The 12,753-nt window shown below is 36.3% G+C and overlaps 1 protein-coding gene across 5 annotated transcripts in view; it reads right to left on the bottom strand.

Moving 5' to 3' along the window:
* Window positions 1-12,753, bottom strand: part of LOC108965494 (homeobox protein araucan-like) — a 101,451-nt gene that overhangs the window by 46,368 nt on the left and 42,330 nt on the right. For all 5 annotated transcript variants that reach the window (XR_001993109.1, XM_018927990.1, XM_018927975.1 and 2 more), the window contains exon 3: window positions 10,815-10,936. Coding sequence is in view for 4 of the 5 variants with exons in the window: in XM_018927990.1 (XP_018783535.1) it covers window positions 10,815-10,936 (122 nt within the window). In the remaining variant the exon portion in view is untranslated. The remainder of the gene's footprint in view (window positions 1-10,814; window positions 10,937-12,753) is intronic.

Below are 12,753 nucleotides of genomic sequence, written 5' to 3'. Positions count from 1 at the left end.
ACGGTAAAGCAGACAACGGGATGAGCCGCTGAGTGGATCAACAATGCATAGACAGTTGCCACAATTTGCACTAAGTATGGAGGAGGCATGGGGCTCAATGTGAAGTTGGTTACAGGCTGTTTTCCGTGGAAAGTTTACACATGTTAATAATTATACACAAATGTACGCAGTTGTTTACATATATTCTATTACAAAATGACGCTAACTATGGTTTAAAAAATATCGGATGCATTATGAGAGAATGCTAGTTTTGTATTAGAAGGATGGCATTCTTTACTAAAACACTCACCTGGTGTAAAATTAAAAACAAAAATCGACTATTTTTCATATTTCACGAAGTTATACCATACCTTTATAATGACCTACTAGTTTTTTGATTCGAAACTCGATTTTTGCAAACCAAAAATGGCATATTTGGTGTAAAATTCAACTAAAACCATCAACGGAGAAGGCTTCCTGTATAGGGGTCCTTTGCGAAAGTGGAAAACGTTTTTCTAAAGCTAGTTTCTACTGTTCCAGCAAAAATAAACATGAATAACCCAGCAAAGAAATTTCTTCAATAATAAAAAAAAATTTAAAAAATACTACTGTGGGCAAAAAATAGTAAGATTTCTAATATAACTTTGGCGAGAAAATCCAAACGTTTTTTTAGGTTGGTATGACTGTCAGTGGCATCTGCGCCAAATCTCACATTAAAGTAATCATTAGTATTTAGTATATGCTTGTCTTCCTGAACAAGTGAAGAAAGTATTTTCGGCGATTTTTGCGATGAAGGAAATTATTCATGAAAGAAGTTCCATTAAATTAAATTAATAATYAAACTTCTGGTGCCGATACCTTCAGATTGTTGGACTAGGCCCTTGCTGATAATTTTTTGTCGCGAGTAAGTGTTTTTGATTGTTACATATCATTCAAAGACAGTCGTGAACGCCTTGACGTCGAGCCACTTCCACGCTCAACAGCAACTGATGAACAACACGTCAATAAAGTATAGGAATTGGTGCTTGGAAATCGACGTTTAACAGTCAGAGATCTCACTGGCATCATCGGAATATAAGACGAATCAGTGAAAACCATTTTGAAAGATAATTTGGGCCTAAGAAAAGTGAAAGCACGATTAATTCCAAAATCAATAAATTATGTCGAAAACTGCGTCGCATTAACTTCTGTTAGACAATGCTTTCCGACTACCAGGATATCATGAAACGTATTATTACTGATGATGAGTCTTGGGCCTATGACCCGTAAGCAGTGGATAAGTCGGCCAAATATCTTGGAAAAGGTGACCCGAAGCCGAAAAATACCAGGTCAAGGAATGTCAAAAATCAATGTCATGTTGACAGCTTTCTTCGATTATCGTGATGTGATGCACTCCAAATCCCTACCGACCGGCCAAACTGTCAACAAGGAATTCTATTTGGATATCATGCGTCGGGTGCGCGAAGCTTTTCGTAGAAATAGGCCAGAATTATGGGCCAACAACTATTGGTTTTTGCACCACAGTAAGCCACCGTCGTATACTGCATTGATTCTTTGTGAGACTTTCGCCAAATTTTCAAACAATATCGTGTCACAAACACCGTGACTTCTGGCTTTTCAGCAAACTCAAACGACCGACCCGGAGAAGCCGTTTTGAATTAATTGAAAACATTAAACGTGAATCGCTTGGCTTGAAGGCTGCTTCGGAAATTGACTTAAACATCTGAGACGTGTATTGGGAATAACGTTGGCATAAGTTTATTGGAATCAAGGGGGCTTAATTCGAGGGGGACGTTATAGATTTGGAGGAATAATTTAGGAATTTTAAGATCATGAACAAAGTCTTACTAGTTTTTGCTCATGGTAATATACTGTAATATCCGATATTTGACCATAATCGTTTTTAACTCCGCGGTTGCTAACTAAGTACTCATAATAAATAATTACGAACAATATTTTAACCAAAAGAAAACTTTGATGAAGAAACAAGTATTTGCTGCAGGTAGAAAAGTTTTACTTAAGGCTATTGAATTGCATTTAATCCTGCAAAGCGTACGCATTACCAGCCGATAGGCAAACCAAACGCGTTAAATTCGACATCAAAGCACATAAAAGGATTTAACTTAGACCGATGCGTGGTGAAAGAAATGCGTGAGTTTAAAAACATAAAATAGTATGCACACACACACATACATATGTACATGCGCTTAAGCGGCGACTATGAATAGCGTACAGTTTAATTGAAACACTTTTTCACAATTAAAGAATTGCAGTGCATAAAAAAGTAGATGGAATGACAGACACACAACAGCGCAGCACTATATTAACGCAACGGATTAAATGGAGAATGGTGAGGTGAAAAAAAAAAAATTACAAAAATCGATATATGCAAATGCGGGCAGGCATTGTTGTTAACATTTAAATAAAAACCAACTGCACTGTTTACAACAACAACAAATTGTAATGTGATGCAACTGATGTCAGTGAACGGCGTTGGAGTGGGCCAAAGGTGGCGTGCAAGACATAACGGGAGTGCTCGTGCAAACGCAGAAAAGCCGTGTGCAAAAGTATTTCAGAAAAAACTGCACGACAGCCGATTAAGTAAGCCGCCAATGGTAGCAATAACAATTGCAACAAACAATTTAAATGACAATAATAGTTAACCAGGAGTGTAAGTATGTATGTGTGTGGTAGAGTAACAACAATAGCAACAGCAACAACAAACGCACAGGATGACACCGAATGAGCCGACAACAATATCAACAGTATCCTGTTGTCAAGCGCTTGTCCTCTGCGCTTTACGCACACACACACACACATATATATTTACATATAGTTTTATATATGTATTGTTTGGTGTATACATGTGTAAATTACAAATGAGTGTTTACATGCGCCTGTGCATCCATAAAGCCCCAGCCGCATGACAGACTGACACTTTAACAAATCCCAACAACAACAAACACGGCTGCGGGTGAAATCCATTTTGTGTCAAAGTACAGTTACAAACGCAGAGATGGAGCAGTAGTGCTGTGGGGTGTTGTTACCGTTACCTTCGGTTGTCTGCATGCAGAGTTGTATTGTGTGCCAAGGGGCAGTTTGGCAAATGTTGTTGGCTTGTCCATGTGTCGGTGTGATGAGTACAAATCAAAATGGCCGCCCGCAATGCAATGCAAGTGCTTTCATGAACTTTAATGCATAAGCGCTACAGCAACGCTTTATTTAGTTCGTGCAATTTATGTACATACAGACATGGACAATTGGGTAAAAGCGTTCACTTTGGCTTTTCAATGTGTGACATATTTGGAGCACGTGATATAATTTAGCAAATATCAACTAAATAAAAGACATTAATAATTTAAACGCTTAAATTTAGTTTAAATGTTTTCAGAGCATCAAACCAGCTGCCTTAGGTGGTGAATGTATTTCGAGTGAGGTATGAAATTTCTGATTGTGTGAAAAAAAATTGAGTGCTAATATTTTATGAGGGTGAGGAAGATCAAAATACTTGATATATATAACAAATATAAAAGCGCTTAAGTCGAATTAAAGATATTTTAAACAATTTTGATGATTTTATTCGAGACCTCTTGTAATACTTTCTCTGCCTTTAAGCAAACAGAAATAAAAAAAAAATTAAATCGCCTTTATTGTAAAACGAAATTAGTGAACTCAAACAGCTTTAACACATAACAACATAAAATTGTTATTTCGCACGTTTGATTTGCCGTTAAAGTGTCAGGTTTCAACAATTTTCAAAATTAGTAAAATAACCATAAATGAATAAAAATATGGAGAATAAACTATTATTAAACTAATCCTAACATTGAGTTATTCCTGGATTAATTTATTTCATTTAATGTAATAGAAATTTCAATTCGTTTGTATTTTTATTATTTTTCATTAAATTATGAAATTATTTTTACATACACACTTCAAACATGACGTGAAGTGAATTGCAGCAACTACGGTGGATAGCAAATAGTACAGAGTTTTCAACTTTATAACGGAGAAACAATTTTTAATGCAATTAGCCTTGTTACCGCTGTTCCCTCAAATATCTAAAGTTAAAAAAACATTTATATACTTGTATAACTAATGGATCTATAGCGAAAGTGTTGCAATTTGTCAGTGGTTTGGTTCTTCTTCAATTGTTTCAATAGAACGAACATATACAATATACATGCGTTTGAAAGCCTTGAGCGTCTTTTCAATATAAGTCATTCAATTGAAGTTTAAACATTCATTTTTTTGGTGAAATTTCATAGAAATTTGGGTCAGGAAATGCGGGGAGATGTTTTTCATTATTTTGATTTGTTTCAAAGCTGCCGGAAGCAGTCAATAGCAAAAAATTACATATGAATTGAAGTAATGAGACGTTGGAAGACGATTTTACTTGTCAGAAATGCTGCTTGAACGCCAAAACAAGTCGTTTGACTGATGATTTCCCAGTTTCTGGGAAATAAGATTTGCGAAAATCATTATAAATAAGTAGTGTGTGGAAGTTAGCGGTAGTACAGACCCGATTGTATCTATTTTTGGTAACACCACATGCAATAAATGCCACATAGTAAAAAAATATTCCTTGGGTTTCATTAAGGTACCTCACATACCATCACCAATAATAGGGAGTGAAGTCAGCCGGATTTCCGATCCTGATTTTACTTTTATTGGAGCTACATCAAGGTTTCGCACAATTGTATTTATTTTAGACACAAAAATATACTGTTAATTATAAAACGTGCCCTTTAATTATCATTGAAATAACTCACATATTGCCCGATATATGTATGTGGTATAAATTCACTCAAAGTTTCGATGAATTTTGTACTAAGTATATGTATAGCAAAAAATAGTAAGACTTTACTCATCATTTTAAAATTCTTAATTTAATCTTCATAATCTATATTGTCCCTCTCACAGTCTTAATACACTTGTGTCAACGCTTTTTCCAATTCACGAAACAATTGTTAAAGTCAATTTCCGGAATAGCCTTTAATGCGCGTTGTGATTCACGTATAATGTATTAAATTTACTCAAAACGGTTTCCCCGGAGCGGTCGTTTGAGCTTGTTGAATAACCAGAAGTCACACGGAGCTAAATCAGACGAATACGGTGGTTGTGGGACTATATTGATTGAAAATTTGGTGCAAATCTTACAAAGAATCAATTCAGTATGCGACGGTGGATTATTGTGTTGTAAAAACCAAGAGTTTTCGGCACATAATACCGGCCTCTTTCTATGTAAACACATAAAACTCAAAATAGTATTCCTTGTTGGCAGTTTGACCAATCGGAAGGAATTTGTAGTATACCACACCTCGATGATAAGAAAACTGTCAACTTGGTCTTTGTTTTTGAAATGCTTTGACGCGATATTTCCGATTTCGGCCCACCTTTGCCACCATATTCATTCGAAGAGCATCAGTTTCTGGATTGTAAATACAGATCCAAGACTCCTCGGCAGTAATAATACATTATATGGAATCATGCTAGTCAGAAAGCATTGTTTCACAGACAATAACGCGTCGCTGTTTTTGAAGGCCTGACATTCTGAAGGTTCTGTGTTAAATAATTTCACTCATCGAAGACCACCGTATACTAAACACTTATGATTATTTTAATGTCCAATTTGTTGGAGATATCACTGACAGTCATATCAACCTAGGAAAATTTAAATTGAAATTACTATTTTTTGTTCACAGTAGCATGACACCAAAAAAGTGCTCTACATTTTGTGGCATCAAAGGAACACAAGCAGTGTTATGAGCTTTAATGTTCTGAGAAACTATTAAGGGAGAACTCTACCGAAAGCAATTTAGAGCATTGAAACAAGGAATTACCAAAACACTCCTGGAATTTGCTACTCAACACGAGGTATAAGTTTTTCAACATGACAACTCTAGGTCCGCTGTTAGAAGAAGAAAATAGCCGCTGCGAAGACTTGACTTACAAGCCATATATCGCAGATTTTGCCTCTTCTCACTACCATTTCCTTCGGTCAATACAGAACGGCAATACTGCAAGTTCGGTACATATTACAGCAGTTTAAATTTTGAAAAAAAGCTCATCTATATAGTTATATACCCAATAGAATAATCCGAACATATCACTGTATAAACACTGTCATAATTTCTCATCTGCACATGTTGTTGCTGTTGTAACGGCAGAAATTCTGCATCTGCACATCAACTTCTCCGAATCGATGACTTCTTTCTTATTCTTTGCTACATTGTATACAACTTAATTTATGTAAAATCAATAAACTACAAAAAAGTATAAGTACGTATGTCCCTGAGTTGGAAAAATTTCGTGAAATTAGATAGGCTAAAAGTATTTTATTATAACCAAGTTCAAACACACTATCCACATTCGCACTGCATATGTCAAAGCCTCTAAGTCGATCAGAAAATCCGGCTTTTACTCTAGAACTTGATCTGAGCCAGCACAATGCAGCGGCTGAAAATAGTAACTCAAGTGATGAAGCATCAATTTCAAAAAAACCACACTTATTGACACAAATTGATTTAAATGGAAATGATTTGGAAACGTTTTACAAAATTGTCTAGAAAACTACAAACCGGAAAAGTGAGTACATAGACTCTCATCTGAATTTCTTTCCGGCAAATTTGAGTGATTACATAGGATATCTAATTAATGGAGAAGCGCTACAAATAGGATTGGACCGCAAGAATGCTAGAAGATTATTATTAATTAATTAATTAATTTTCGTTTGAAGGTGAGCTAAAGTGAGAAGGGGAAACATCCTTACCCAGGGTTATACGCTGGGTTTGCAACCCGCCACGAAAAAACGCCCCCAATGAAAGGATGAAAACAGCCTCGGATGAGAGCCATTTTGATCATTAAGCATTACGATTTAAATGGAAAGCTGGTAAAAAACAGGTGGAGAAGGAGCTGGCTGTACTTGAACTGCCGCGCTATTGTAAAATCGGCTATAACCGCATAAGCGGTGTCTATGCCAATAAAGAAGAAGAAAAACCTTCCTGAAACCAAATATACATGAAAAATATAAGTATCTTTTCAAAATTATTTATTAATTTATCTATATGGATGTTCTTACTTTTCAAGAAAATGTTTGGTTTGTTGTCACCAGACAAAATGACGTGCCAATATTTTTCCATTCACATACTTTTTTTAGTGGCACAGGTACATTAAAAATTGTATATCAATTTTCATATGAAACGAAAAAAATTAAAAACTTGTTAACCAGTGTTGTTAATTCATAGCCTTGTTTTTGTAAATTTGATTACAATTAAGGGTTAATTGTGAAATTAAACTCGGAAGCAATACGAAACTAAATAAGCCTTACAATTCAACTCAGTTTTTTATAGAGTCGTATTTTTATTAGAGGTACTGCCAATATTTCTAAAACTGGAGTATTTGCTTCAAATAATACATATGTTGATAAATGATAAATTATACTGGCCAAAAAAATACAGTTCTGAGCGTTCACTTATTAGATGGGAAAACTCCCAAAATAAAAATATTTCAGACTTTCACTTTGCAATAAAATTATATTCTAAATAAATTACATTGATTTGACTTAGCTTGTATTCGTGCTAAATCGTTGCTTAATTTCATAAGAAATAGGAGCGGAGTCAACACTAGTTGTGCAAAGTACGAAAATTAATCGTCTAGGCATTATTATTTGATATACACAAATAGTTTTCGCCACTCTTAAACATTTTTTCAAATCAAATCTCTTCAACCAACTATAAATACCTTCGTATAAGGAAGTGACATTTCTTTGAAGTTAAGTATTTAATTAATGTTAGTTTCTCAACTCTTGTATTATATTATAAAATGTCCCTTATTTGAGAAGCAATAACTTTAAAATATAAATTACATACTGTATTTAAGACAAAAGTCACAATTTCCACAACTAACTTGTAAAATAAGCTTTTTAGTACAATCTAAAACGAATTCAACAAAATAAAAAATGGCAATTTAAGGCACAATACCCTCCGGCGACGCAGCGAAAAAACTTTAAACTTTTCAGTTCAGCCGGCTGTGCGTGCGCTCACCACTCATACATTTCATTGTCTCAGAGCAGCACACAATGGGCCGCGCCACTTGTGACTCGCACATTGACTTTGCAAAACCAAACGCGTTTTCGTGTCTGCTGTCGCTGCTCGGCAAACTTCGCAAAAGCTGGCCACTTTTGCTTTCTTGGCTTTTGTTGGCTGCCAACCGCTTGCTCGCCGGCTGCGTCTGGCAAAGTTTCAATTGCTGTCGCTCTGGTGCTTCGCTTTAGACGCCGCCTGTGTGCTGACTTTTCGGTCAAAAGCATCGAAGGGCAGCGCGGCGTAAGAGGCAGCGCCAGTTGCCGTACGCATTTTTAAGTGCGCCCGCCTGCCAAAATTACAACGCAACAAATAAACAACGAAACCCGAAAGTCATGCAAGCAGCCAACCAAGGCAGGCGAGCGGGTGTGTGTGTGTGAGTGTGCCACTATAAGTTCATCATACGCCACGACGCTCGGCTCATCGTGTGGGGAAACTATTCAGCTTGCAGCTGCCGCAGCACAGAGCATAGCGCAGCACAGCAGGCGTTTTTAAAGTAACCGGAAGCGGTGTGGCACGGCTGCTGGAAACTTGGCAGCTTCTAAGCGCTGTGGGATGAGTTGGCGCGCTTGGCCCAGATGGAATTATCTCACGTCTCGATTTTCGCTTTTTATTGCAGCGAGTTCACAAGTTCGGAATTTCGCCAGCAATTTAGGAACTTACTGCGCATACACCATACACACACATACAGCGTACAATGTGTATGTATTATGTATTGATGTGTAGACAAGCAAGCTGTAAAAAACATTATAATGCTTGTACTTGTTGGCTTTTATGAGCGACGGACTTGTATCGACTGCTGGTGGTGTGGGGGTTTGCATTGGTATGCGCGTTTGTGTGCGGTTCAAAGTTCGATTCACACTATATATTGTGGGGATTAGAAATTAATTTAACATTCTGTTCCTCGTTCAATATGAATGAAGGGAAGAAGTAAGCATACTTTGCAAAAACTTCGCCAAGATTGTTGTACTTCAATTATATTTAGAAATCAACGAAATAAGGGCTTAACGCAGATTTCAGGTAGTCACGGTTATTTGCGGAATTTGTCGAAGATTTATTTGCTGTTAATTTGCGCTGAATTTGTGTCGAAGGAGCGGGAAGGTAAAAAATATGTTGAATTTTAATTCTGCCAGAGAAGAGGAACCCTCTGGTCTCACTCTAGGCAAATAATGAAATTGTATGTATTTAATTGCTACCAAAGGTTTAGTTATGATACTATAACAGCATAGACCCAAGATCAAATATGATGCGAACTGGTCCATATACTGCATACGCAAATCGAATCGAATCGGTAGAAATGCCTAGATTAGTATTTATACCATCATTTGTATGTCCGCTCGTGACAGTCCGAGTCAAATTTGATCGTAAGTATGTATATCGCTCAGATCTATTAAATTTCGTTTTACAATAAACGCAGCGTAAAAGCCAGTGTAGAATTTACGGCTGTTATGGGATTCAGAGGACTGCAAAGGTTGATTCGTCTCCTTCTTCACGACTGTCTACATTGTAGGCACTGCCTTAATTGGCTTGAGTCAATTCTCTACTAGGTCTCGTAATTAAGACAACATTGGGACCATGAAATGAGACTCCCTTTATCTAAAGTGGATAAAGGCTTTTAGTGGGGATCCAACAAATATAGAAAACGAACTAGATAACCCACCAACTAGGTGCGAGAAAGTAGGTTGGACCTTCTAAAAAACGGAGAATGACCTGGGGGGCTTATCTAGAAAGACGAAAACATCTTCCGAAAAACTTAATGTAAGCGCTCTAGGGAGTCCATTTCCCACTGCTCTGAAATTGACAAAATCGGCACACAACCACGCCCACTTCAAAGAGAATACCAACATTATCGGCCATTTGGAGACCCAGAAATCATTACTGGATAATATTCGACCAAATAGACCACCTTCAGCATGCCGTAAAGAAAATATAGCAGCCGTAGTTGAGAGTGTACACGAGACGGCGGAGAGTCAATTCGGCGCCGTTCGCAGCAACTCGGACTGACGTATGGAACGACTTGGACTTTGACTTTAACGTCGAGATCTTAAATTGAAAGCATATAAAAAACAGTTTGAGCACGAACTGAAACCGCTCGACCAAGCGACATTACTTCGCTCTCTGGGCTCTAATAAAGTTCCAAGAAGATCTCGTTCCGGTGGAATTATGGGTCCATATTTTTTTCAAAAATGATAACTGAAATTGAAGCTCACAAATTTTGGTTTCAACAAGATGGCGCCACCTCTCACACATCGCATCAATCAAATAATTTATTGAGAGAACACTTTGGTGCGAAGATAATTTCAAGCTTTGCTACGGTCGATTGGTCATCGAGATCGTGTGATATCACACCATTCGTTTTTTTCCTATAGGGATACATAAAGTCTAAAACCTATGCGAACCATCTCCCTTCGATTCATTCAACCATTATGGGTGTCGTTCGCCAGTTACCAGTCAAAATGCTCGAATGAGTCGTCGAAAATTGAACTAAATTGAAAGAGTTAATTCCTAAAAAATAAATACCAAAGAATGTTCGTTCGAAAGGTTATAAACATTCCTCATTAGATTTGAAGTCTCTGTGGATTTATATTATTATTTCCTCTCCTTTATTATTAATTTGAACTGAAGTTACGGGAATCATTCTATACCTTACATTACCTCAACTCGAGAAACCGAACTTACCTGATTTCTCAAATTTAGATATTTTGTGTGTTTTATTATTATTTACAGTTTTCTGTTATCTCTTGCACTTACCCATACGCACCGAATGTTGGATCGTACGTATAGTAGCCGGTTGAAGGTGGCAACCCCGTCGAAGTCCAAGTTGTCACCTCACTGCCGTTACAACTGCCATCCTTCAAAGTGTAAGGCGTACTCTGAAAAAATTCAAAAAAAAAAAAATTAAATCCACAAAAATAATTCAATTTCAGAAACATCAATCGTTTATTTACTTTATTAAATGTGAATAAACTTAATGAATTGAAGATCTACAACTTAGTAAATAAATACATGCGTTTGTACATACAGTTATCTATCAGAATATAGAAATGGGTTAGCTTCCAGTTGGCAAACAGCTGGCGAAGTGAATAATTTTGCATTTAATTGCTATAGAATTTTGTCAACCAAACTGCCGACACTGAGGCGGCCGGAGCCGAGTTGAGCTGTGCTGTGAACTCAAGTTCATTTCAACATTTCAAGCAGCAAGTGCTGTAGGCAATCGACTGAAATTCAAATTCGAATAGAAAAAGAGTTGAATAAGACTATAAGTGTCTATGTCGGTATATATGTATGTGTGGCAGGCAGGCAGTTGTCGCATATTTGAAGAAATTTACTTTTAAGAAAATTTGCATAACAGCATTTGTACAACAGCTGGCGTTTCATTAGGCAGTGAAGTTGTTAAAATATTTAAATGAAAGTCCAAATGACAAACACGAAAGAAAAACTTTTTTTTGCAAAACATTAAGAGAACAATGACAAAGATATAATAGATTGATGAAATAGGAATAATAACAATTAGATAAACAAGTGAGCAATGATGAAGATGAAAGTGGTTTTGCCTGAGCAGTATAAATGTAAGTTGGCTTTTACAAGTATGGAGCCGATGTAATATAAAAAAAAAATTTGATACTTTTGTGGTAATATGCTGCTATTTGATGAAATTTGAAACTAATATTCAAGAGTTCTGGAAACACTAACATAATATTTCAATTCTCTTTGTATGTTATTTGTAAACAAAATTATCAACTACTTCAGAAAGGAATGAGGAGGGTTCCGTTGCAATTATACATTAAGCATGATCATAAGTCATCATTAAAACTTTGGATCCCAGATACATTTTCGGATATTATAGAAAATAATATTCCATAATTGAATAAATATGAAAATTGTTTTTTTTAAGCAGTGCTTTGTCATCGTGTAAAATCCAGGAATTGTTTTCCCACAATTCCAGACTTTTTCGACGGATGTTCTCACGCAAACGCCTCAATACGTTCTACGGAACTCCTTATTCACCTTCTGTCCTTACAGTAAATATTTATGATGCACCAAACCACGAATATCGTAAAACACAATGAGCATAAAATTGATTTCTGAGCGGCATTGGCGCGTTTCTTTTTTAGTTTTCGTCTGGTTTTTTCCTTCCATTGTGAGATTGTTGACTTGTTTACATGACAAACTTATAAGCCCATGTCTCACCAGCAGTTATAATGCTCACCATGAATGTGGGATTGGAATTTGCACGACCAAGCATGTCCAAAGAGACTTGCTTACGGTCTTGTTTAAAAAAAAAAATCAGCTTTACATGGTTGAGTGAAGCGAGAATGTCGAGCTCTCTTGTCATCTCTATAACACTTGCGTGACGATTGCAATAGTGTCTGAATCCTTCACTTTTTTCAATGTTTTCATTAGTTGAAGAGCGTTAATTTTTCAAATCCGTTTGCAGGTTTTGAGATATTTTACAAGGCATTGCTACAATTTCCGAACATATTATTCCCATTGGTCCACTGTAGCTTACCAAATCGGATTGCCCAATATCAGAAAGAAATTGTTTTTTATACTTTTATGCTATAAAAAGTTCAGCTGTAAAGGATATTATGGATTCTGCTTTTTTTCAATTTTGGTTTTGAATTTAAAAATCTAATTTTTATGCGTTGTTCAATGTTTCAAAATCTTGAAAACTTTTCTATGACACTTT

This window comes from Bactrocera latifrons, unplaced genomic scaffold, assembly GCF_001853355.1.
Source record: "Bactrocera latifrons isolate USDA-ARS-PBARC rearing strain unplaced genomic scaffold, ASM185335v1 scaffold_1, whole genome shotgun sequence".
Taxonomy (NCBI): domain Eukaryota; kingdom Metazoa; phylum Arthropoda; class Insecta; order Diptera; family Tephritidae; genus Bactrocera; species Bactrocera latifrons.
The sequence above is the reverse complement of the archived record's forward strand: the minus strand, read 5'-3'. Positions and strand labels throughout refer to the sequence as shown.